The sequence below is a fragment of the Oncorhynchus kisutch genome, linkage group LG16 (assembly GCF_002021735.2).
Source record: "Oncorhynchus kisutch isolate 150728-3 linkage group LG16, Okis_V2, whole genome shotgun sequence".
NCBI classification, from domain to species: Eukaryota; Metazoa; Chordata; class Actinopteri; order Salmoniformes; family Salmonidae; genus Oncorhynchus; species Oncorhynchus kisutch.
Window position 1 is genome coordinate 36,223,003 of NC_034189.2, and position 22,843 is coordinate 36,245,845.

The 22,843-nt window shown below is 42.7% G+C and overlaps 1 protein-coding gene across 1 annotated transcript in view; it reads left to right on the top strand.

Annotated features, from left to right (window-relative positions):
* The window catches only part of LOC109906639 (A disintegrin and metalloproteinase with thrombospondin motifs 5-like), a 37,961-nt gene extending 17,183 nt beyond the window's left edge, over positions 1 to 20,778 (top strand). The window contains exons 2-8 of the mRNA XM_020504450.2: positions 4,186 to 4,318; positions 4,929 to 5,096; positions 5,481 to 5,764; positions 12,537 to 12,720; positions 12,980 to 13,155; positions 14,750 to 14,925; positions 17,243 to 20,778. Of these exons, the coding sequence (XP_020360039.1) occupies positions 4,186 to 4,318; positions 4,929 to 5,096; positions 5,481 to 5,764; positions 12,537 to 12,720; positions 12,980 to 13,155; positions 14,750 to 14,925; positions 17,243 to 17,909 (1,788 nt within the window). The 3' untranslated portion in view covers positions 17,910 to 20,778. The remainder of the gene's footprint in view (positions 1 to 4,185; positions 4,319 to 4,928; positions 5,097 to 5,480; positions 5,765 to 12,536; positions 12,721 to 12,979; positions 13,156 to 14,749; positions 14,926 to 17,242) is intronic.
* Positions 20,779 to 22,843: the final 2,065 nt, after the last annotated feature.

Consider the following 22,843-nt stretch of genomic DNA (forward strand, 5'->3'; position numbering starts at 1 on the left):
AAAGCACACACACACACACTGTAAGCAGAAACACTGTAAGCCGACACACACTCACATATACACACTCAAAACAAACATGAGCGAGGAGGAGAAGAGACAGGAGAGCACACAGGACACACTCTGTTCAAGTCAAATAATACACTTGCGTACATATTCAATTCTCCACGGGACATATGATAGAGTGTGTGCTTGTGCACTGGAGTTGGAATGATAGAGTATGGACATATGGATGTTTTGGAAGGGGGTCTGTCTGTTGCTATCTGATTTGTTTAGTAGACAAAACAATGCCATGAAGTTAAATGATCAACTAGCAGTTAAGATCAGGGATGACAAGCTGAGCTGACAAGGTACAAATCTGTCGAGCTGACAAGGTACAAATCTGTCGTTCTGCCCCTGAACAGGCAGTTAACTTCTTGGATATAGGGGGCGCTCTTTTAATTTATGGATAAAAAAACGTGCCCGTTTTAAGCGCAATATTTTTCGACTATGCATATAATTGCTTTGGAAAGAAAACACTCTAACGTTTCCAAAACTGCAAAGATATTATCTGTGAGTGCCACAGAACTCAACTCATGCTACAGGCGAAACCAAGATGAAACTTCAACCAGGAAATGGGCAGAATTTTTGAGGCTCTGTTTTCCATTGTCTCCTTATATGGCTGTGAATGCGCCGGGAATGAGCCTGCCCTTTCTATCGTTTCTCCAAGGTGTCTGCAGCATTGTGACGTATTTGTAGGCATATCATTGGAAGATTGGCCATAAGAGACTACATTTACCAGGGGTCCGCCCGGTGTCCTTTGTCTAAATTGGTGCGTAATCTACAAGCTGCACGCAGTCATCCAGTGATTGAGAGGAGAGAGGAGGCTTTCAACGAACGATATATCATGAAGAGATATGTGAAAAACACCTTGAGGATTGATTCTAAACAACGTTTACCATGTTTCAGTCGATATTATGGAGTTAATTTGGAAAAAAGTTCAGCGTTTTGATGACTGATTTTTCGGGTTTTTTTGGTAGCCAAACGTGACGCGCCAAACGTAGCGATTTCTCCTAAACAAATAATCTTTCAGGAAAAACTGAGCATTTGCTATCTAACTGAGAGTCTCCTCATTGAAAACATCTGAAGTTCTTCAAAGGTAAATGATTTTATTTGAATGATTTTCTGGTTTTTGTGATAATGTTGCCTGCTGATGCTAACGCTAAATGCTACGCTAGCTACGCTAGCTGTTACACAAATGCTTGTTTTGCTATGGTTGAGAAGCATATTTAGAAAATCTGAGATGACAGTGTTGTTAACAAAAGGCTAAGCTTGAGAGCTAGCATATTAATTTAATTTAATTTGCGATTTTCATGAATAGTTAACGTTGCGTTATGCTAATGAGCTTGAGGCTGTATTCACGATCCCGGATCCGGGATGGCTCGACGCAAGAAGTTAACCCACTGTTCCTAGGCCGTCATTGAAAATAAGAATGTGTTCTTAACTGACTTGCCTGGTTAAATAAAGGTAAAAAAAAATATATATATATATATATATTCACAAAGCATCTCAGAGTAGAACTGCTGCTCTAGGATTTTGCCTTTTTATGTCCTACCTCTGGAATGACAATCACAGTCTCTCTGATTGGCTGATATGGTTGAATATGAAGGATACTGTCATGTTATTGGATGAAAGTATCCGCTTAGATGTGTGTCATAGGTCACTGGGCCAGGAGTTTTGTCAGGGCCTGACCAGGAAAAACTTTGAAGGGCGGGCTCTAGCCTAGTACAATTGCCATTTAATAGGCTAATGTCACTCTCACCGATGATTGGCAGGCCATTCATTTCACGGTTAGTTGACGATTACATTGTTGACACTGATTTTTGAGTGACAAGTTGTTGTGGTTAGTCTCTCTGGACTCTCTCCATGATACAGTATTAGCGGTGTTTGTGTGTGTGTGCAAGACCGCTAACGCCACCAACTGACAGTGTGTGTGTGTGTGTGTGTCTGTGATTGACACTCTCCCTTTACTCAGAGTGGAACTGTGTTTTTCGAAACGAAGCTAGGGTGTGTTCCCCAGTTGACCCCGAGACTCTCACACACACACACACACACACACACACACACACACACACACACACACACACACACACACACACACACACACACACACACACACACACACACACACACACACACACACACACAGGTGCATGTCACACACACATACACATGTATATGTACATGCAAACACACCCTAACTTTCTTTCTCACACACACCCTCAGCCTTCTTATATGATTGTCTCCTGACCTAAATACCTTACCACCGCTGCTGAGTTTTTTTTTTCTCAATATTTCCATAACATCCCATTCCCTCCATTCTTTCCTCCTCTCTTTTCATTTCCTCCATCCTCCCATCCCTTTCCCCAGGTGTCTGATTCCATAACTTTATTTCTCTTGCTCTCTCTTTCTCACCCTCCCTCTTTTCTTTCTCTCGTCCACCCTCTATGTCTGTGAAAGCCCCGTAGGATAAAAAGGAAAATACCAAGCTGGAAACACACTGAAGAGTGGGAGGGAGAGGAGAAAAAAAAAGAGAGACAGACAGAGTGAAAGTGAGAAAGACACAGAGGGAACATGGGAGAGACAGGGACAGAGTGTAAGGGGGAGTGGGAGGCAGAGCGAGTTGGGGACAACAAGTTCAAGTAAACAAAAGAGAGTGAAAGGGAGACGGGGACAGAGTGTAAGGGGGAGTGGGAGGCAGAGCGAGTTGGGGACAACAAGTTCAAGTAAACAAAAGAGAGTAAAAGGGAGAGAGAAAGAGAGACGGGGACAGCTAGTAAGTAATAAACAGGAAAACCAGCACATCTATGGTGAACATGTTGGTTTCTACAATGTCCCTCCCGATTGGCTAGTTCATCTGATAGTGACAACAAGGAGTTGAAAACATGTCATGTCTATTCTCTCCATCTGCACACACATCAGGGGTCAAAATCTTAAAAATGACCAACACAACGCATTTAGTGAAATGGAATCGGACTGCACTGTATTTGTAAGTAGGGGACTTTCTCTTTTAAGAGTTTCTGTCTAAAGCAAGAGTGTGTCCGAAATGGCACCCTATTCCCTACATAGTGCATTACTTTTGACCAGAGCCCTAAGATGTTCAGTATATAGGGTAAATAGGGTACCACACTAGGGCTACGGCCGAAATGGCTCTAATGGCCCTATAGACCCTGGTCAAAAATAGTGCACTATGTAGGGAATTGGGTACCATTTCAGACACAGACAGAGTTTGTGTCTAGAGTATGTGTATGAGGCGTTCCCCCCTGTTGGTCATGTGTTGGAGAGCCCAGAACAGAACATAGACGGGTTTGTTCCTAAAGTGCTCCATCTGAGACAAGTAAATACACACCCCAGAGAGTCTCTCACAAAGGGCACAACGGGCCTGTCAACACCACTTATCAAGGGATTCATCCTGTCCCCAGGATGTGTGTGGGAGGGGGGCCTGGGTTGGTGGGTGGAGTGGAGAGGAGTGTGTGTGTGTGCCTTTATCTCATTCATACATGACACGTGCACTTTTACAGTTAATAATGTACACACTGTATGTATACTGTGAGAGTGTGTGTGTTTATGTGTGTGCATGCCTATGTGGGTCTGTGTGTGCATGCATACTTGTGTCTCTGTGTGTGTGTCCGTGTGCGTGCATGTGTGTCTGTGTTTCGGAGAACGAGACAGTCGATGGCATAGGGACACAGTGTTTGATTGACTGATTGATTCCTCTACACAGCAGAGTAGCTTCAAGCCCTCTGGGCATCATCTGTGTAGATCTGTGTGGGAGCTGGAACACTGGGCAATACACAGTGCCCTATGAGAGAGAGAAAGAGAGATATTGATTGGTTGAAGAAAGAGCAGAAATATAGTGAATCAACAATTATGGGCCAAATAAGGTCTATTGACTTCTGATCTCCTCTCATTTCTCATCTGTAATCTTTCCAGCTTGTCCTTGCATTGTCTGTGTTTTGGTGTGTGTGTGTGTGAGTCCTGCAGTACATATGTGTGCCCTAACTTTACACTAACTTAAAATCAACATTTAACATGACACATACATTCAATCTCAGGTGATGGACAAAGTAAAGCCGTATGTAAAGCAATGTGCAGGAAAGTATTTTTATGTAATATCACCCTTTCCACTTGCTTGTGCCCCCTGTATAGGACCTGTGTGGGCACCACTCGTGTGACACACTGGGCATGGCCGACGTTGGCACCATCTGCTCACCAGAGAGAAGCTGTGCCGTCATAGAGGACGACGGACTCCATGCCGCCTTCACCGTGGCACACGAGATAGGTGGGCACCGCTCACACACCTGCATACAAACACACACACACACACTCAATTACCTGCCAATACATACATACACACTCACATTCCCACACATTTGTTTAAGTACGTAAGCACATACAAACACACATCCAAACTCTATTGCTATCACTGTCACCAGGGGTCTCTTCATAGTCCCCAAATCCAGAACAGACTCTGGAAAACACAATACTACATAGACCCATGACTACATGGAACTCTATTCCACATCAAGTAAATCAAGCGAGCAGTAAAATCTGATGGGAAAAAAAACAGATACAACTACAGGTTATGGAATGAAGTGGACTGTGAAGAGACATAAACACAGGTACACACACACACATACGCATATTGTTGTATTGTGGTATTATGCATTTTGTATTGTAGATATGTAATGGTAGAGTAGTGGTGTAATAATGTGTTGTATATGTTGTACTGTTTTATTTTTTGTGATGTAGTTGCCTTAATCATGTTTGGACTCCAGGAAGAGTATGGGGATTCTTAGTAAATACAAATACACACTCTCAAGAACACAATGCTCACTGCTCACTGTATTTCTGTCTGCCTGCCTGTCCGTCTCTCTGTCTGTGAACCAAAGGCCACTTGCTGGGCCTGTCCCACGACGACTCCAAGTTCTGCGAAGAGCGTTTCGGCGCCAGCGCAGACAAGCGTCTCATGTCGTCCATCCTGACCTCCATCGACGCCTCCAAACCCTGGAGCCGCTGCACCTCAGCTACCATCACGGACTTCTTTGACGATGGCAACGGTAAGACATGAAGAGGGAGATGAGTGAAGGAGAGCAGGGAAGAATGGCAGGATAGGATAGAGGGGGGATGAGAAGAGGAGAGGAGGGGAGGGAATGAAATCCAGAAGTATTTTGGCACTCCAGGCCTAGAGTTGACTATCCCTGAACTAATGGTTAGGGAGTTAACCAAGTCTTTATTGTAAATGTCAGGAGAATAACTTACTTGGTTAAACAATGGACTCACCTACTCTACATAGTTAATGTGCTGTTGTCTTTGCCAAATTGAATCCAATGTCCCTTCACAACTATCGAGTGGCAGAGTAGAATGATCAAAGGTTTGACAAACCAGACAGACAAACAGCCTTTAGCATTGGACACCATGTCTACCTCTCTCCCCCTCTACAGCCGACTGTCTCCTGGACTCTCCTCGCCAGCCCATGCTTGGCTCAGAGGAGCTGCCCGGCCAGAGCTACGACGCCGTGCGCCAGTGCCGCCTGGCGTTTGGGCCTGAGTACACGGTCTGCCCGGGCATGGACGTGTGCGCCCGCCTGTGGTGTGCAGTGATACGCCAGGGCCAGATGGTGTGCCTGACCAAGAAGCTGCCTGCCGTGGAGGGCACGCCGTGTGGCAAGGGTCGCATCTGCCTCCAGGGCAAGTGCGTGGACAAGACCCGCAAGAGACACTACTCGGTAAGGACAGGGCGGAGGGCGGGAGGGGAGGAGAGGGAATGGGAAGCAACACCGCAATACAGCATAGACAGGGTGGAAGGTAGTGAAAGAGATGAGTGCTACTTTATTATGATGTATTATTATCTAGAGAGGGAGGGAGGGAGGAAAGGAGAGGATGGGAAGGAGAGGAGAGGAAGAGTGTTGAGAGAGGGAACGGGAGGCAACAATGCAAAAATTATAAATAAAATGTATTGTCACAAACACCAGATAGGTGCAGTGAAATGTGTTGTTTTACAGGATCAGCCATAGTAGTATGGCACCCCTGGAGCACATTAGGGTTAAATACCTTGCACAAGGGCACATCAACAGATTTTCAACATGTCGGCTCAAACCTATAACCACTAGGCTACCTCCTGCCCAATAGGGTGACAACATCTGAAATTATACTACTTGGTGAGAGGATTGAAAGTGGGAGAGAGGGAGGAGTGTAGGGAGAGTGGTAGTAGAGGGGGGCGGGTGGACTGTGGAGTAGGGTGAGTAGGGTGAGAGAGCCAACAATAGCATTGAGAGACACTTTAAAACAAGGAGAATAGGAATGAGGGAGGGAGGGAGCATAGAGAGAGGGACAGAGAGAATGAGAGGCAGGGATGGAGTTAGGTGAAAGTGTGGACAAGTGCCACAGGAAATATACACTGAGTGTACAAAACATTAAGGACACCTGCTCTTTCAATGACATTGATTGACCAAGTGAAAGCTTTGATCCCTTATTTATGTCACTTGTTAAATCGACTTCAGTCAGTGTAGATGAAGGGGAGGAGACGGGTTAAAGAAGAATTTTCTAAGCCTTGAGACAGTTGAGACGTGGATTGTGTACATGTGTCATTCAGAGCGTGAATGGGCAAGACGAAAGATTTAGTGTAGGTGTAGGTGTAGGGCTGTGGCGGTCATGAAATTTTGTCAGCCTGTGATTCTCAAGCAAATAACTGCCCGTATCACGGTAATTGACCCTAATTACCATAAACACATTTAGCATCTCCTAGCTTCCACGCATAGCCTACAAGCCACTGATGCAGACCTTTGGAACATCTACATTTTAAGTCTAATAAATCCATGTAATATAGGCTACACCATCACAGTAAATCCATTATTTATTTTAGACAGGTCTAAGGAAACATGATTTGAAGAAAATGTAGTCTATTTCCGAAGAACAGAATAGCACACTCTGAGTCCTTATGTTCGGCCCTGATCTGGCTATGCCATATGGCTGTGGGCTACGCTAGTTCATTTAGTAGACAAGATTTGCTTAGAATTCCGTGGCAGTATTTTATATTATTGTATAGTATGAAGAATAGACTTGAAAATAACTGAATATAGTAGAAAGAATATTCTGCGCCTAATCTGTGTTGAGCTGTTAACAAAGAAACTGGTACTCCTATATGCTTAATTTAGAGTTATTTATGTAACTTTAGTTGTGATTCCAATGTTAGGCTACATGTTTTGATTTTTAATACATTCTAAGGCTTCATGATGTGACTTAAATGATGGTTTGAAAAAAGTTGCATGAAAGGCATGAGCGCTGCTTTGTTTTTTAGAGCAGGCTGTACACACTTCATCAGCCTCTCATTCACAATTTGACAAGCACTTGATAGTGCCTCGAATTTCCCAGCTCCATCCCTTTTGTGTGGCCGTAATGCCCCCTAAAAAAGTTCATGCCAGTGGCCATTGTGCCCTTGGGATGAATATAATAATTATAATTCCCTTCTCCCAGCTGTGTGACGAAGCACCTCTCACTCACATTGCTCTCCGTCATGTGATTGAGTATTTCTCACAGGCTACAAGTGAAGACAGACACATCGGGGATGCAACTGCACACGTCCTTATCCAATTCCGAGGCGCATATTGAAGATATTGGAAGAACTGTCCACATTTACTTTTCGTCAGCCAACAAGATGATTAGGCCTAACAAACAGCAAAAGCACTAGCCTACGTCAATCTACTATCCCCCATAGTACAAAAGTTGACCTATTCTGTGAAAGAAAAAAAATATTCCAAACATAGTCTGGGACAATTGTGGGATCCCAAATGAATACAACCACTAGCATAAAAAAAAAATGTTTTAAGCAATGAGCCTGACACAACAGATCAGAACGTTTAGCTTAAAATGTTGATAAACTATTAGGCTATTTCTTCACATTATAAGCTCAGCAATGTGCACACGGCAGTATGAATATGAATGTTCCATTAGCTGGAAATCAGCATTCTCAATAGTGACCGCAAGTGCGGTTATGCATGTACTGCTTTTATTATAAAGGTGCATTTTTAGGGCGAAAAAGTTATTCCCCAAACTTGAAATTCACGCCAGTTAGGCTGTACACCCATTGTTAGGCTGTACACCCATTGTAAAGCGGATTAATGTGCTTCATTTTAAGAAGTTATTTGGCCACTTTAATGTCTTGATACAAACCGTGTCAAAATATAGCCTATGGGCTAGCCTACATGAGGTGTGTGACTATGATTTTAAAAAGTCGCAAAAAAAAGGCAGGCACTGTTTCTTGCTTTAAACTGGGCATCATTCACCAGTAATAATATATCATTCACAAGTGGTAGGCTAATATTGTCACCCATCAGACTATTCTTTGTTGAATCTAGTCTTTACATGTACAAGGTGTTCTTAATGTTTTGTACTCTCAGTGTAGCGGTAGAGGGAGGGTAGGAGAGAGTTGGAACGAATTAGAAGGTTCCCGTAACGTTGTCATTTATTTAGGCTTTACTGTCACATACTCTCAATTAATCTAATTCCATTGAATTTCATTTGGAACAAGATCACCAGAGGAGTGACTGGGTGTATTTTTGGAAGGTCGGAGAAGGAGGGAAAGAATGTTTCTTTTGTATGTGAGCATGCCTGTGTGTTTACTATGTCTCCCTCCTCTCAGACTGTCCTCTTAGCAGGCTGTTTCTATTGAGTCTTTTCAACTTCTGAGTCCCTGAGTTTCAGTCACTCTTATGACAAGCAGCACAGAACTCACTATACTTTAATCGTAACCACCATTCTGGTTGTCTTTGTGTTGAAACATGACGTTCAAAATCTTTTCCTTCTATTATAGTTACAGTGTAAGAGTGTCACTTCATTTTGAATGATTAAAAGAGACATCCCACCTGAATCACTGTCAACAGAATATACAAAGCCTACTGTATATACTTTGGTCATTCATATTTTGACTTGTGGCTATTGACACTAATGATATGTCAGGCTATAGTCACCTAACTAGAATATAGTTCTAGACCAACTAGACATATTCAGTGTTGTGGAGTCGTGAACTACATGTTTTGCGACTAGTCATTTAACCACATTTTACAGAAGCTTGTTTGTGTTTTCAGTAGTTAATAACTTTTTTGCCATGTAGTGGTGTAGCTAATCACTGGAAACATACACTACTTAAAAAATATATATATATGGTTGTTGGCAAGAATTCCCTTTCTTTTTCAGCAGCAGACCTGCCTAATTCTCACTTGGTACATCGTTTTTGTGTTTAATAGGCAAAATTACACATTCTGTCAACGTCTGACTCCAGTGATCTGTTCTTGCAATTTCAGATTTAGTAACTTTAGATAAGTAAATTATATTTTTCTTAAGGGTAGATTTAGTGTAGGTTAACTTCTTCCCGTGTGCAGTATTTGGTAGCTTGGTAAACTATATATTCAGAGTAGATTCCCAAACACAGTCTATATTGTATATCTAGACCAACTTGCTAGACATCTAGAACTAGAATATACAGAATAACTAGAATATACAGTAGATCTATCTAGACCAATGATCTATTTCAAAGTAATCACAAACAAAATGTTCAATGAAAATATGCATGTTTATTTTGGATGGGAAGAGGAGAGGGGAGCGGATGGGATTGGAGGATAGGTGAGGAGAGCATAGGAGAGGAGAGGAGCCTGCTCGAGGGTGGTCCCCCTGGGGGGCCTAAGGGTGAAGAGGAGGGGGGTACAACGACCCACTGAGAGCTGCAACAAAATAAAAACAGGACATAGGGGGGTTAGGTTAATCCTACGATCAAAGATGAGGGGTTACAGTCCATTGTTAGTTTATTGATTATGTGTTGGGTTAGGGCTATAAAATGTTCTACTCCTGACCTTAATGCTACATAGCAACTGTCCCTGTAGGATTTCATCTCTCTTTCATTCTCGACCATCCTACTCACCAGCCTCTGTCTCCTCCTTCCTCCTCTCCAACTCCTTCTTCATCCACTCCTTGACTGCGATGTCCTTTTCTCTCTCTTCTCTATCTCTCCATTCTTTATGTCCAGGAGTTTGGCTTGATTTGCCAGAGTCCTCCTCTCTCCATCTCTTCAACATTGACTCCTGCCCCAGTCTATTCATGTTCATCCTCTCCCTCTCCATCCTCACTTCCACCTCCTCTCTCTCCTTCCTCAGCCTCTCCTTCTCCATCTTCCGTGTCTTTCCCTCTGTCAACTCTTTCTCTTTCTCCAGCTGCGCTTCAACCTCTCCACTTCCTCTCCCTTCACCTTCACCTTCACCTTCACATCCTCTTCCCAGTTCAGAACATTCTCCTTCTCCTCCCTGACAGCCATCCTCTCTTCCATCAGCCACTTGATTTTCAGAACAATCTGCCACCTCTCTGTTCTCAGAATCTTCTATTCTCTCCCTGCAGTCTTCTCCATCTTCTCCACTTGCATCTCCCTCTTCTCCACCTCCCTCCTTGCCACCTCGACCTCTTTTCTCACCTCCGCCATCTCCTTCCTCTCCTCCACAACCTTCTTCCTCTACTCCGCTACCTCCTTCTCCTCCACCACCTCCTTCCTCTCCTCCGCTACCTCCCTCCTTTCCACCATCACCTGCTCCTCCCTCTTCTCCACCTGCAGCTCCCTCTTCTCCACCTCCACCTCCTTCCTCTCCACCTGCTCCTCCCTCTTCTCCATTACCTCCTCCCTCCTCTTAAACTCATCCTCCATCCTCCTTAACTCCTCTTCCTTCTTCTGGTTGGACTCCGAACTTTTCTTATCCTCCTCCATGGCTTTGAGCTGAAGGATAGTCTGTAAGAATGATAATCCTTAAGTCAGTAAGAGAGTACATGTTAATTTTACAGCCTATTTCAGCCCAACAGTCAGTCGCTGGTCATGATGACCCACTCAGACCTGGGTTCAAAACCTATATGAAATCTTTCAAATACTTTGATCATTGCTCTATACTGCTTGGAGTGCCAGATGGGTGGGGTTTACCGTTTTTGGACAATTCTATTGGTCCATTGAGGAAAGCTCAATTGAGCACAAGGTCCTGAACCCAGGCCTGAACCCACTACAACTAACAACCCAAAAACCAATAGAATGAAGTGTAGTGTGATAGAATATAGAATTATAATTAATCATTGTAATTATATAGGTTGATAGTTGTCGTGGGATAGAATTGGAATGAATAGAACCCATAGAATGAATCATTCTAATTCTATGGGTTGATAGTTGTAGTAAGACAGAATTCAGAATTAGAATGAATAGAACCTGTAGAATGAATCATTGTTATTCTATCTAACAACTGAACCTGAGTTTAAATCTGTGCTTGATTGAGCTTGCCTGGCGCATTGGAACCAATGGAATACTCCCAAAAGTGTGAACCCTGCCCATCTGGCAACTCAGACAGGCTTAAGCAATGCTGAAAGTATTATATATTTTCTTTGAAGATATAGAATACTAGGCCTATTTGAACCCAGATCTACTAGCAACATTATATCTTTCCATGATGAGGAACTTGTTACCATTAGTCTAATAATATCATGGATTCGTTTTTACTAACAGTTTAGAAACTGTACAAACTGAAACAAAGTACATAAAATACATAAAGTAAAAAACAGAAACTTGACAATCACTTTAGAGACTGCCAGCCTCCGTGACCTCCCCTTCATCGTCAAGACCTAAAACAATACAAAATACCATACAAACAATATACAGTATATACAATATATAAACAATATATATATATATATGGTAAATGGTCATGTCATAGAGGTAAATCAGGATAGATGTATCTCTGTGATGTCATCACAGTTCTGGAATTGCAAATATCAATATTCTAGATTATATAATAATGATATCAACATCTATAGCATATACAATTATAGTAATAATACACAGAACAAACAAACAAAGAAGAATAGAGACAGATCGTAAAAAATCAAGACAGTTCAGATCAGCTTTCTCTCCCCCAATCCTAACCTTAACCATTAGTTGGGAAAATGCTAAACTGACCCAAGATCAGCATCTAGGGGCAACTTCACCCTATACCCTCAAGATGTTGTAGGCTAGCATGTGAGCTAGCATAGCACAATGCAACAGTCTGACATTGCCTTGATGTACTGGGTCGCCTTTGAACAATACTTTCATTTCTATCATCATCATTACTTTCATTTCTATCACCCCACAACCCTCTCAATGTATTCAACTTGCACAGACCATCACCTGCATGCAGATACACAAATGGATCACACACACACACACATAAACACATGCATCACACATGCACAGACAAATGCATAACACACACACACACAGACACACATTTTACACATGGCTTGGCTGCCAACTTTTAATGTGCGCACTAGGCAACTTTTAACAGTTCTCGCTTATCTCTCACCTCCCTCTCCTCCTCTGATCTCTCTCCTCTCTTTCTCTCTCTCTCTATCTCTCTCTCAATCTCTTTCCTATCACCTCCATCTCTCATATCTCCTCTTTCTCTTTCATCTTCCCGCTCTCCTCTCCTCATTCTCCTCTCCAAGGCATCTAACCATGGTAGTTGGAGTTCGTGGGGTCCGTGGGGGGCATGTTCGAGGACGTGTGGTGGAGGGGTGCAGTTCGCCCAGCGTCTATGTAACAACCCGCCACCCCGAAACAATGGGCGCTACTGCACCGGCAAGAGAGCCATCTACAGGTCCTGCAGTGCCACCCCGTGCCCCTCGCCCAGTGAGTGTAGCACTGCAGATTGACTAGCTGACGCGTGTGATCACATAGTGGTATAGACACGCATAAGCACACACAAGTATACATTTGCTCAGGCAAATACACAGGCTTACAATAGATCAATGAATGGTAAATATTTTGACTCTCTCTTTCACACACACACACACACACACACACACACACACACACACACACACACACACACACAGTCTGAAACTCTAATGTTCCCACTCTAATGTGTGGTGGAACTTTCCTCCTCTAGGTAAGAGTTTCCGCCAGGAGCAGTGTGAGGTGCGGAACGGCCCCCAGACAGACCCTAAGGGGATGAAGACCTTTGTGGAGTGGGTACCCAAGTTCGCAGGAGTGCTCCCCAAAGATGTGTGCAAGCTGACATGCCGGGCTAAGGGCACAGGCTACTATGTGGTGTTCTCGCAGAGGGTGAGTGAATAAGAGAAGGGCACTGGGGAGTGAAAGAGTGTGAGTGAGGGTACAGTACTTTGGAGTGCTGTCTTCCACTAGTCCACTACCTATGTTAGCAAGACTTGTAGTGTCCGTTCTGCTAGTATGATAATGATGATGATGATGATGATGACGATGATGATGATGATGATGATATTGATATAGACAGGAACATTCAATGTCGCCTTGGAAAGCAACTCCAGTGTAGATTTGGCCTTGTGTTTTAGGTTATTGTCCTGCTCAATTGTGAATTCGTCTCCTAGTGTCTGTTGGAAAGAAGACTGAACCAGGTTTTCCTCTAGGATTTCGCCTGTGCTTAGCTGTATTCCATTTCTTTTTATCCTAAAAAACTCCCTGGTCCTTGCCAATGACAAGCACACCCATAACCTAATGCAGCCACCACCATGCTTGAAAATATGAACAATGGTACTAAGTGAAGGGTTGTGTTGGTTTACCCCATACATAACGCTTTGTATTCAGGACAAAAAGTAAAGCCACATTTTTTTGCAGTATTACTTCAGTGCCTTGTTGCAAACAGGATGCATGTTTTGGAATATGTTTTATTCAGTACATGCTTGGTGTACAGGCATGGTGAAATCCTTCCTCTCCGGCAACTGAATTGGAAAGGTCGCCTGTATCTTTGTAGTGACTGGGTGTATTGATACACCATCCAAAGTGTATTTAATAACTTCACCGTGCTCAAAAGGCTATTCCACATCTGCTTTTTTTTTCCTCACAAATATCAATCGGTGCCCTTCTTTTGCTTAAAATTCATTACTCGATTGAGGGACTTTAACAGATAATTGTATGTGTGGGGTACAGTGATGGGGTAGTCATTCAAAAGTCATATTAACCACTATTATTGTACACAGAATGAGTCTGTGCAACTTATGTGTTTTAAGCCATTTTTTACTCCTGAACTTATTTTGGCTTGCCATAACAAAGTGGTTGAATATTTATTGACTCAAGACGTTTCAGCTTTTAATTGTTTTAATTTCAAAAATGTTCGACAAACAAAATTCCACTTTGACATTATGGGGTATTGTGTGTGATCAGGCTGTAACACAACAACAAAAATGTAAAAAGTCAAGGGGTGTGAATACTTTCTGAAGGCACTGTACATGATAATATACCCATGATGATGATGATGAAGATGATAGATTTATTTTATGTACCGCTATTCATACAGAATCTCAAAGTCGCTTTAAAAAGATATATTTCAGGGAGATGGTCTACCACAGATAAATAATGACGCAGTTCAGTAAAGTAGAGTTGAGTGCAGGTGGAGTCGATAGTTCATCATACAGCCAGCGAGAGAAAAATAACAGTCAGACGGTCAGGCTCTTCATCAGGCACCTCTGTCATTGAAGTTCACAGCTACTCCTCCTTTGTGGGTAGGCTAATAAATCTACCACCAAATCTGTAGCACCCACCTGGGTAATGCTTCTGCAGCTATAAGCGCCTGTGAGACCACCACACCTCGGCAGTAATCAGCAACAATCTCCTACGAGGCGAGCCTCTATGATGATGAAGACTACAACAACAACCAATATGCTAATATCTCCTTCTCCAGGTGGTGGACGGGACAGAATGTCGACCGTACAGCAGCTCAGTGTGTGTAAAGGGCAAGTGTGTGCGTACCGGCTGTGACGGCATCATCGGCTCCAAGCTGCAGTTTGACAAGTGTGGCATCTGTGGAGGAGACAGCAGCGGCTGCATCAGAGTGATAGGCAACTTCACCAAGATGAGGTAAGGGAATCCACACACCACTGAAATTGAAAAAACACTTGGTGTTTACATGTGTATTTGTCACCAAGAAAAGACCAAATCAAAATCAAAAATGGCCTTTACTTAATTATTCAAAATTCTAAATATTTGTTTGGAGGCAATGATTCTTGTTAATTGTGTAATTTCTCTCACCTGTAGTAAGTTGCAGGTGCATATAGGTAAAACATTTCCGTTCAAACTATTTTGAAAAATAAAAACATTCCGCTCCGTTGCACTCAATTGTAAAGTGAAAGTGTGCGAGTAAACTGTATTTTAACTGTACATCTTTAGTACATTTGAAGGAATGGGAGAAAGACAGCTTTCATTCGACACATTGACGCATTCCTCTTAAAGATATACATTTCTCACACTCACTCTTTCACTCCCTCTCACATCCAGCCTTCTCCCTCATCTCTCTATACAGTGGCAAGAAAAAGTATGAACCTTTTTGAAATACCTGGATTTCTGTATAAATTGGTCCTAAAATTTGATCTGATCTTCATCTAGGTCACAACAATAGACAAACACAGTCGGTTTCAACTAATAACACACATTTATTGAACACACCGTGTAAACATTCACAGTGCAGGGTGGGAAAAGTATGTGAACTTGGATTTAATAACCGGTTGACCCTCCTTTGGCAGTAATAACCTCAACCAAACATTTTCTGTAGTTGCGGATCAGACCTGCATATACCAGTCAGGATGAATTTTAGACCATTCCTCTGTTCAAAACTGTTCCAGTTCAGCAATATTCTTGGGATGTCTGGTGTGAACTGTTCTTTTGAGGTCATGCCACAGCATCTCAATCGGGTTGAGGTCAGGACTTTGACTGGGCCACTCCAGAAGGTGTATTTTCTTCTGTTGAACCCATTCGGTTGTTGATTTATTTCTGTGTTTTGGGTCGTTGTCCTGTCGCAACTTCTGTTGAGCTTCAATTGGCAGACAGATAGCCTAACATTCTCCTGCAAAATGTCTTGATAAACTTTCAAATTCATTTTTAGCAAGCTGTCCAGGCCCTGAGGCAGCAAAGCAGCCCCAAACCATGATGCTCCCTCCACCATACTTTACAGTTGGGACGAGGTTTTGTTGTTGGTGTGCTGTTTATTTTTTCTCCACACATAGAGTTGTGTGTTTCCTCCAAACATCTCAACTGTAGTTCCATCTGTACACAGAATATTTTGCCAGTAACTTTGTGGAACATCCAAGTGCACATTTTGCAAACTTCAGACGTGCAGTAATGTTTTTTTTTTAACAGCAGTGGCTTCTTCCGTGGTGTCCTCCCATGAGCACCATTCTTGTTTAGTGTTATACGTATCGTAGACTTGTCAACAGAGATGTTAGCATGTTCCAGAGGTTTCTGTAAGTCTTTAGCTGACACTAGGATTCTTCGTAACCTCATTGAGCATTCTGCGTTGTGCTCTTGTAGTCGTCTTTGCAGGACGGCCACTCCTAGGGAGAGTAGCAACAGTGCTGAACTTTCTCCATTTATAGACAATTTGACTTACCGTATGAACATCAAGGCTTTTAGAGATACTTTTGTAACCCTTTCCAGCTTTATGCAAGTCAAAAATTCTTAATCTGAGATCTTCTGAGATCTCTTTTGTTCGAGGCATGGCTCGCATCAGGCAATGCTTCTTGTGAATAGCAAACTCAAATGTTGTGAGTGTTTTTTATAGGGAAAGGCAGCACTAACCAACATCTCCAATCTCGTCTCATTGATTGGACTCCGGGTTAGTTGACTCCTGACTCCAATTAGCTTTTGGAGAAGTTATTAGCCTAGGGTTTCACATATCTTTTCCAAACTACACTGTGAATGTTTAAATGATGTATACATTATAGACAAGAAAAAATACAATAATTTGTGAGTTATTAGTTTAAGCACACTGTGTTTGTCTATTGTTGTGACTCAGATGAAGATCAGATCAAATGTGATGACCAATTTATGCATAAATCCAGGTAATTCCAAAGGGTTCTCATACTTTTTCTTTTCACTGTACGTCATGAGTTTGTAATTCTAAATCACACCTTCTAATGGTGAAGATAGACATACACTATATATACACCCCTTCAAATGAGTGAATTCTGCTATTTCAACCACACCCGTTGCTGACAGGTTTTTTAAATTGAGCACACAGCTATGCAATCTCCATAGACAAACATTGACAGTAGAATGGCCATACTGAAGAGTTCAGTGACTTTCAACGTGGCACCATCATAGGATGCCACCTTTCCAATGAGTCAGTTTGTAAAATTCTGTCCTGTAACTGCTTTCTCCCCTCTCTCCCTCCCCCATGCAGTAAGGGCTACACAGACGTTGTGAAGATCCCAGAGGGCTCCACCCACATCAAGGTCCGCCAGCACAAGCCCAAGGATCAGCCCCGGTACACAGCCTACCTGGCCCTGCGTCGTCCCGGTGGCGACTACCTCCTCAACGGCAAGTTCATGATCTCTACCTCAGAGACAGTCATCCCCCTCAACGGCTCGGTGCTCAACTACAGTGGCTGGAGCCAGCGAGATGAGTGGCTACACAGCATGGGCCCTGGGGCCCTCAGAGAGGCCCTTACAGTTCAGATTCTGGCCACTGACTCCAAGAGGCCACTGGATATCCGCTACAGCTTCTTCATGCCCCGTCGGGTTTTGGCTCCACCACCGCCACCTCCCCCGCACACCTCCACAACCACATCCACCACTACTACTACAACAACCACCTCTACAAGATCAAGCAGTAGGACCACATCGGCCCCGTTTTCGGCCATGGCTCTCTCTACAGCCCCAGGGGTGTCGACGGTGGCCTCTGGGCCCCAGTGGGTGACTGGCCCCTGGATGATCTGCTCCAGGACTTGTGACACAGGCTGGCAGAGCCGCACGGTGCAGTGCAAGGACCCGCAGGCCAAGCTGGCCAAGGGTTGCCCTCTGGGCGACCGCCCCTCCGCCTTCAAACAATGCCTAGTGAAAAAGTGTTGAAAGGACCAGAAACTAGACTCCCCTGAAAGTAGGGGGTACACACAGACAGAGACACTGGTTATTGACAGTCAACCCCTCCTCTTCCTTACCCCCCTGCCTGGCATAGCTACAGACATACGACGGATACATGTGGACACTTCCGAATAGTGCAGCCGCCCAATCAACAACCACCCACTTGCCAAATCCCTCCTCTATCTGAAGGTTTCGTTTGTATTCCTCTGTTAATGACACATTTTGTTTGCTTTTCTGTATGTTCTTGCTACTGTGGGTTTTTCATGATTGTCCGCTTTGTCTCTTTGTCTGTGACTGCACACCTCTGGACAATGGGCCTCCGTACTAGTCTGTTGCGTGGTACTTTTTCTCCACTTCCATTCGGGGTCCCCTTTTTCTTCTTGCTCCTCCCACGGCCGATCCTCCACATACGATTGGTCTATCCAACTTCCTGTTTGGATTGCGGACCAGAAAGTAGGCTGGGGGCACAAGCAAGAGCAACCAATCCGTACTGTAACCAGTCCAGAAATGGGGTTGAACTGCACTGCAAACATCCCAGGTCAGAAAATGGACACACAGTGATGGAGTGAGTTGGGGCAGAGTTGTGCCCAACAGCTAGTGCTGAGCGATTAACCTAAATTGTGTTTATTATTTTGGTTTTTAAACAACTAATTGACAGACTTTGTTTCAATTATTTGAATTCCATTTAGTTCTGTGAAGTCAATGCGTACATTGGGCAGTTTCTCTAGAAATAAATCAACTGAATCCTGAACTGTGCGATGTAGTTGTAGGGAGTTGTAGTTTCCAACAGGCCAATATTCGAAATAATTTAGTGCAGAAAACATGCTAATTAACTACATTGATGATAATCGATTGCGTGCGTACTTGTCCGGTCTGTGTCTTTCTTTTATGCCTGCTACATTAGGTTAGTACAGAAGAATGTGGGATAGAAGAGGGGTAGAGAGCAGTTACTTTGCGAAGTATCTCTACCTGAAAACGCATAATCTAAGTGGTTGATAGTTGGTATTCAGCAGCCTATTTTACTTTTAAGAACTACTAAAATACTGATTTTGTCAGACAGCATAGGCAGCAGCTCTATAGAAATAACTTGGAATTAAATCATAAAATCATAAAATTAAACAAATGTAATAAAAACAACTGAAATATTTTATTAAAATAATGTAATGTGAATAAATGTTGTTACAGCATTCAACCCAGATAATGCATAGTGCATTTAATATATTTTTTAAATATTGATATTTTAATAATCGAACCAAAACCGAACTGACCTCAAAAAGCACTAATCGCTCAGCACTACCAACTGCCAATGCCCAGTGACACCTATAGAGTGACTCTGGGCCAAAAGACCATGGTGACCCTTCAACTCTGACCTTTGTGGAGGTTAAAGGTTGTAATTTTATGGGATTACATAATGTGTGGGGCTAAGCTTGACATTTGTGTGTGTGTGTGTGTGTGTGTGTGTGTGTGTGTGTGTGTGTGTGTGTGTGTGTGTGTGTGTGTGTGTGTGTGTGTGTGTGTGTGTGTGTGTGTGTGTGTGTGTGTGTGTGTGTGTTGTAAACATACAAGTGTGAACATATAGTGTTTTTGTCATATTCAGTGTCCTAAACTCTCTTAATGGACTTTAACCCTCAGTTCCATTTGTATCACTATGCGGGTGCTAGAGGGTCGCTACCATTTTGTCACTGTTTCTTTGGCTCTCCATGTCTCTGTCTGTCTGTCTGTCTGTCTGTCTGTCTGTCTGTCTGTCTGTCTGTCTGTCTGTCTGTCTGTCTGTCTGTCTGTCTGTCTGTCTGTCTGTCTGTCTGTCTGTCTGTCTGTCTGTCTGTCTGTCTGTCTGTCTCTGTCTGTCTGTCTGTCTGTCTGTCTGTCTGTCTGTCTGTCTGTCTGTCTGTCTGTCTGTCTGTCTGTCTGTCTGTCTGTCTGTCTGGTCTGTCTGTCTGTCTGTCTGTCTGTCTGTCTGTCTGTCTGTCTGTCTGTAAAGAAATGATTGCTAGTATGACAATGTGTGCACTGGATACTTTCAGGTCGCAATTGTAAATGAGAACTTGTTCTCAACTTGCCTACCTGGTTAAATAAAGGTAAAATAAAATTAAAAAAAATACTCGCAAATACAGCAAGAGGGAAACTATCCCAGTCATACCTGACCAAATACACTTCTACAGCTCGCTCACTCGCTCTTTCTCTCTATCTCTCTCTCACTGGCTCACCCTCTCCATCTCTCATTCAGCATATTGATACATTCTTGTTTAAGCTATCCATTTCTCACACTCAGTCTTTCACTCACTGTCACATCCACTACCATCCATTCTCAGTCATCCCTCTATCCCTCATGAGCTTGTACTGCTATACCACACACCTTTTCAAGAGTGATGATAGACATGCATTATACTGGATACATATGGGCTCTTGCCACATAGGCACAACTCCCTATTTCTCATTTCTCACACACAGGCACAGACACACATTCATATAAAGAATACACAACACCCCCAAATTATTAATTACACATTTAGATATAAACACCAATATAACATATGTACAGAATACATTTTGCACACACACATAAATATGGAAAGAAAATTAAACCACACGCATACAAACACACACACACACACACACACACACACACACACACACACACATACTGTATATGTATTACTGTTTGACACATCCCATGGGAAAAGACCCTTTCGTTGAACGACAGAAACACAGCACTGAACTTGTAATTTATTGTTTGTACAACTGGTATGTGAAATAAAACGTGATGAATTTATTTATTATAATGGCAATGTTGTATCATATTTACTATTTAACTAAGAATATGACTGTGCAGAATAAATCATTTTTAAGAAAAGTGTATTTTCTAGTCATCTACATGAATATATGTACATTACATGTATATTTTTAAAAGCTCTGTCTGTTTCATTCATTTATTGGACGTGTTCAGAACTTTTTCAACATTTACTAGGAAAGACCCTTGGGGTAAGAAACATATTTTGAAAGGGCGACTTGAATTAAAGTAGCAAAGCATCTTCTCTCTCTCTTTCCCTCTCATTCAGCCTTTTGACATGACATACAAGAGGATAAAGCCTTGTTGCCAGGTCTTGTTAGATTATGGTCTATGGTCATGAAACCATGCATACAGTTGTTACAGTGAAAGTTGTGCCCCATGACAATGTGATCAAAACGACTCCTGTTAGAGCATGTGACAATGCACTCGGGTCAAATGGAACGTACGGTAATCAGTCCATTCAGGAATTGATTTCAAATCCCAGTTCAATCATTCAAAAATCTCTTCAATTGACAATGAATGGCATTTTTCATTTTGTGAATTGGAATGGACGATGGAGACGGACAGCCAGACTACACCGATCTGCAACAGTATAACAGCGACAGTATAACCGCTAGGAGAGAAGAACTCAAAGACTATTTCCACTCTTTGTGAAGAAGAGAGAAAACAACTGATAGGTGATGAAAGTATAACCATTATAATTCACAGCATAAGTCACAGTTAAGAAAAGGAACATAAAAACCTAGTTGGCTATTGTTTAATGTCACCCTCACCTCATGGAGTTCAGGGAAGACCATACCCTTGCTCTTCCCTTCTCATTATTCAATGGCTGTACCTCATATACCTGCATTTACTAAGGCGTTGTCTTTAACTTGTTCACTACGCGATTGATGATGATTACGATGATGATGGATCATTGTACCACAATCCCAGGTCAGATGAGAGTAGAAGTGTGTGCGTGTGTGCAGTGCTGGCATGCGTGCGTGCGTGCGTTTACCCTGTTGCTATTAAGAAGACATCAAAAGGGCACAGGGACTACTGTATGAACTACTGATGAGTAGCGGCGGATGGAGTTTGATATGCAAAAGTGCAAATGTCAGATTTGACACACACACACACACACACACAATCTAGAATGTAGTGACATTCATTCCTTTTTATAGCCAATGGGGATGTAGTGTACTTAACCTTCACGCCCTCATATAAATGAATATGCGTGCTAAATGTTGTGTAGTAGACTCCATCTCTCCGTATGACTTGTCCACTAAGATAGCGTAATAACTGTTACTCCCGTGTACAACAATCATGGTGTAGCTGCATATGCTATTATATAATAGCCCTGTCTCCCTTCACAGGGGTTCAGTGATCAGTCATTTAAAAGTTGAAAAATGTATGTAGCAATCCCAGATTGCCCCTTTAAGGGCTGATATGTTCACTATGTTCTAGTGTAATTTATTTATCCGTTCTAGGGACTAGTACGAGGGCTGTAGAGTCACTGTATGTCACCTATGTGGCCTGTCGAGTGTTTGCATTGATGGAAGTTACAGTCCCGTGGTACTGAAGTCAGAACACTGAGGTCAAATGTGATGTTGTGCTGCCATCTGCAGAAATGATCTTCACATACACAATAATACTATATGACTACGCCTTGCAAATCCTTTTCTGTGCCTAAATGTAATACCCAATAAAAACAACAACAACCTATTGCCTTCACTTGTGATCCCAAAATAACATTGGACCTCAGAATAAGACACTTAGAGAGAGCAGAGGTGCCATATACATATATGCCATTGAGCAGACTCTTTAACTTACTTAGACTTATAGTTTTTTGTGTGGGTGGCCCACGGGAATTGAACCCCGAATCCTGCTGTTGCAAGTGCCATGCTCTACCAACTGAGCCATACAGGACAAGATGTCATTCGTAATACATAATTAATTCAACGATATTGGATTTGGCAATCAATGACCCTTCAACAAGAATTGGGACTAAATGCCCTTCTATGCCACAGAAGTGTACAGTTGAGGGTGGTATCATGGCCCTGTTCATGTTGTGGCCCTTTTGGACATGATTTAGAATCCCTAATGACTCCATAACTGGGTTAATAAAGATCGAAGTTATGATCTTACATAC